The following is a 1,064-nucleotide window of genomic DNA, read 5'->3' on the forward strand; positions in this document are numbered from 1 at the left end:
ATGGATTTCACTCCCCCTTGGACGGTTTTATTCGCTGGTGCGCTTATGTATGTTTAGCAAACATGCGTTCAATAACAGGCTTCTTTCTCAGCCCAGCCCCTAGCTCTATCCATTGCATTCCTCCGGTGGGTGGGATGAGTCTCATCTTTCTCAGATGAGCTGCACTCTTTACTTTGATGTGGTCAGATGGTCTCCGTGCTCCTGGATCTGGAGCCGTGACGTTTTGGCGTCCTAGGAGACAGTGAATGTATCAGTGTGTGTCTGTGGGTTTTGAGTATGTGCACGAGAACGCGCGCGCTTGCGACCGTCAGCTTCCTCCCCCGGAACGGGGCAGCCGCCAGCAACGCGAGGCAACAGCAGCCTCCGCCCCCTCAGCCCCGTGATTGGCTGGCCCTGCTTATCATTTCACTGCTACGGCGAGGAAAGGACCAGTGACGCCCCCGAGCCCAGCTGCAGAAGCGACCGCCACCTCCAAAGCACAAGGTGTCACATTTGAAAAAGAAACCTGAGCCCCAGGGAGGTGGCGCTGAACGACCCTGGCTGGGCTAGCGCAAACTGCGCGGCAGGGCGCTGGGCAGCGCTGGAGGACCCGGAGAGCTCTACCACAGAACATCCTAGCGACCTGATTCTGGGATCTCGGCTCCACGCTCCCTTCGCAATTTTCAGATTTCTTCCCCTTCATTATTTCTCCAAAACGGAGCATTTATACCAAAAGAAGGTGCCGGAGCTGGGGCAACCAGGACTTTCCCGGGCACCCAAGATGCGCTCCATTAGAAAACGGTGGACCATCTGCACTATAAGTCTACTTCTGATCTTTTATAAGACAAAAGAAATAGCAAGGACTGAGGAGCACCAAGAGACGCAACTCATCGGGTAAATGAATATTCTGGATATGACACAAAGTCAAGCCATAGTGAAATGTGCATAGACATGGTAGAGTGACATTTGGAGTGCTATGTGTGTTGGTTTGAGCTTGTTTGTGGCGAGCTCAATTAAATTAACAAAGGCTCTTTGGAGGTGTGTGTGTGTGTGTGTGTGTGTGTGTGTGTGTGTGTGTGTGTGTG

The 1,064-nt window shown here is 52.6% G+C and overlaps 1 protein-coding gene across 1 annotated transcript in view; it reads left to right on the forward strand.

Moving 5' to 3' along the window:
- Positions 1-465: 465 nt before the first annotated feature.
- The window catches only part of St8sia4 (ST8 alpha-N-acetyl-neuraminide alpha-2,8-sialyltransferase 4), a 95,954-nt gene continuing 95,355 nt past the window's right edge, over positions 466-1,064 (forward strand). The window contains exon 1 of the mRNA XM_055628399.1: positions 466-873. Coding sequence (XP_055484374.1) covers positions 761-873 — 113 coding nt within the window. The 5' untranslated portion in view covers positions 466-760. The remainder of the gene's footprint in view (positions 874-1,064) is intronic.

This window comes from Psammomys obesus, unplaced genomic scaffold (genome assembly GCF_907164565.1).
Source record: "Psammomys obesus unplaced genomic scaffold, mPsaObe1.curated_primary_1811, whole genome shotgun sequence".
In the NCBI taxonomy this organism is placed as follows: Eukaryota; Metazoa; Chordata; class Mammalia; order Rodentia; family Muridae; genus Psammomys; species Psammomys obesus.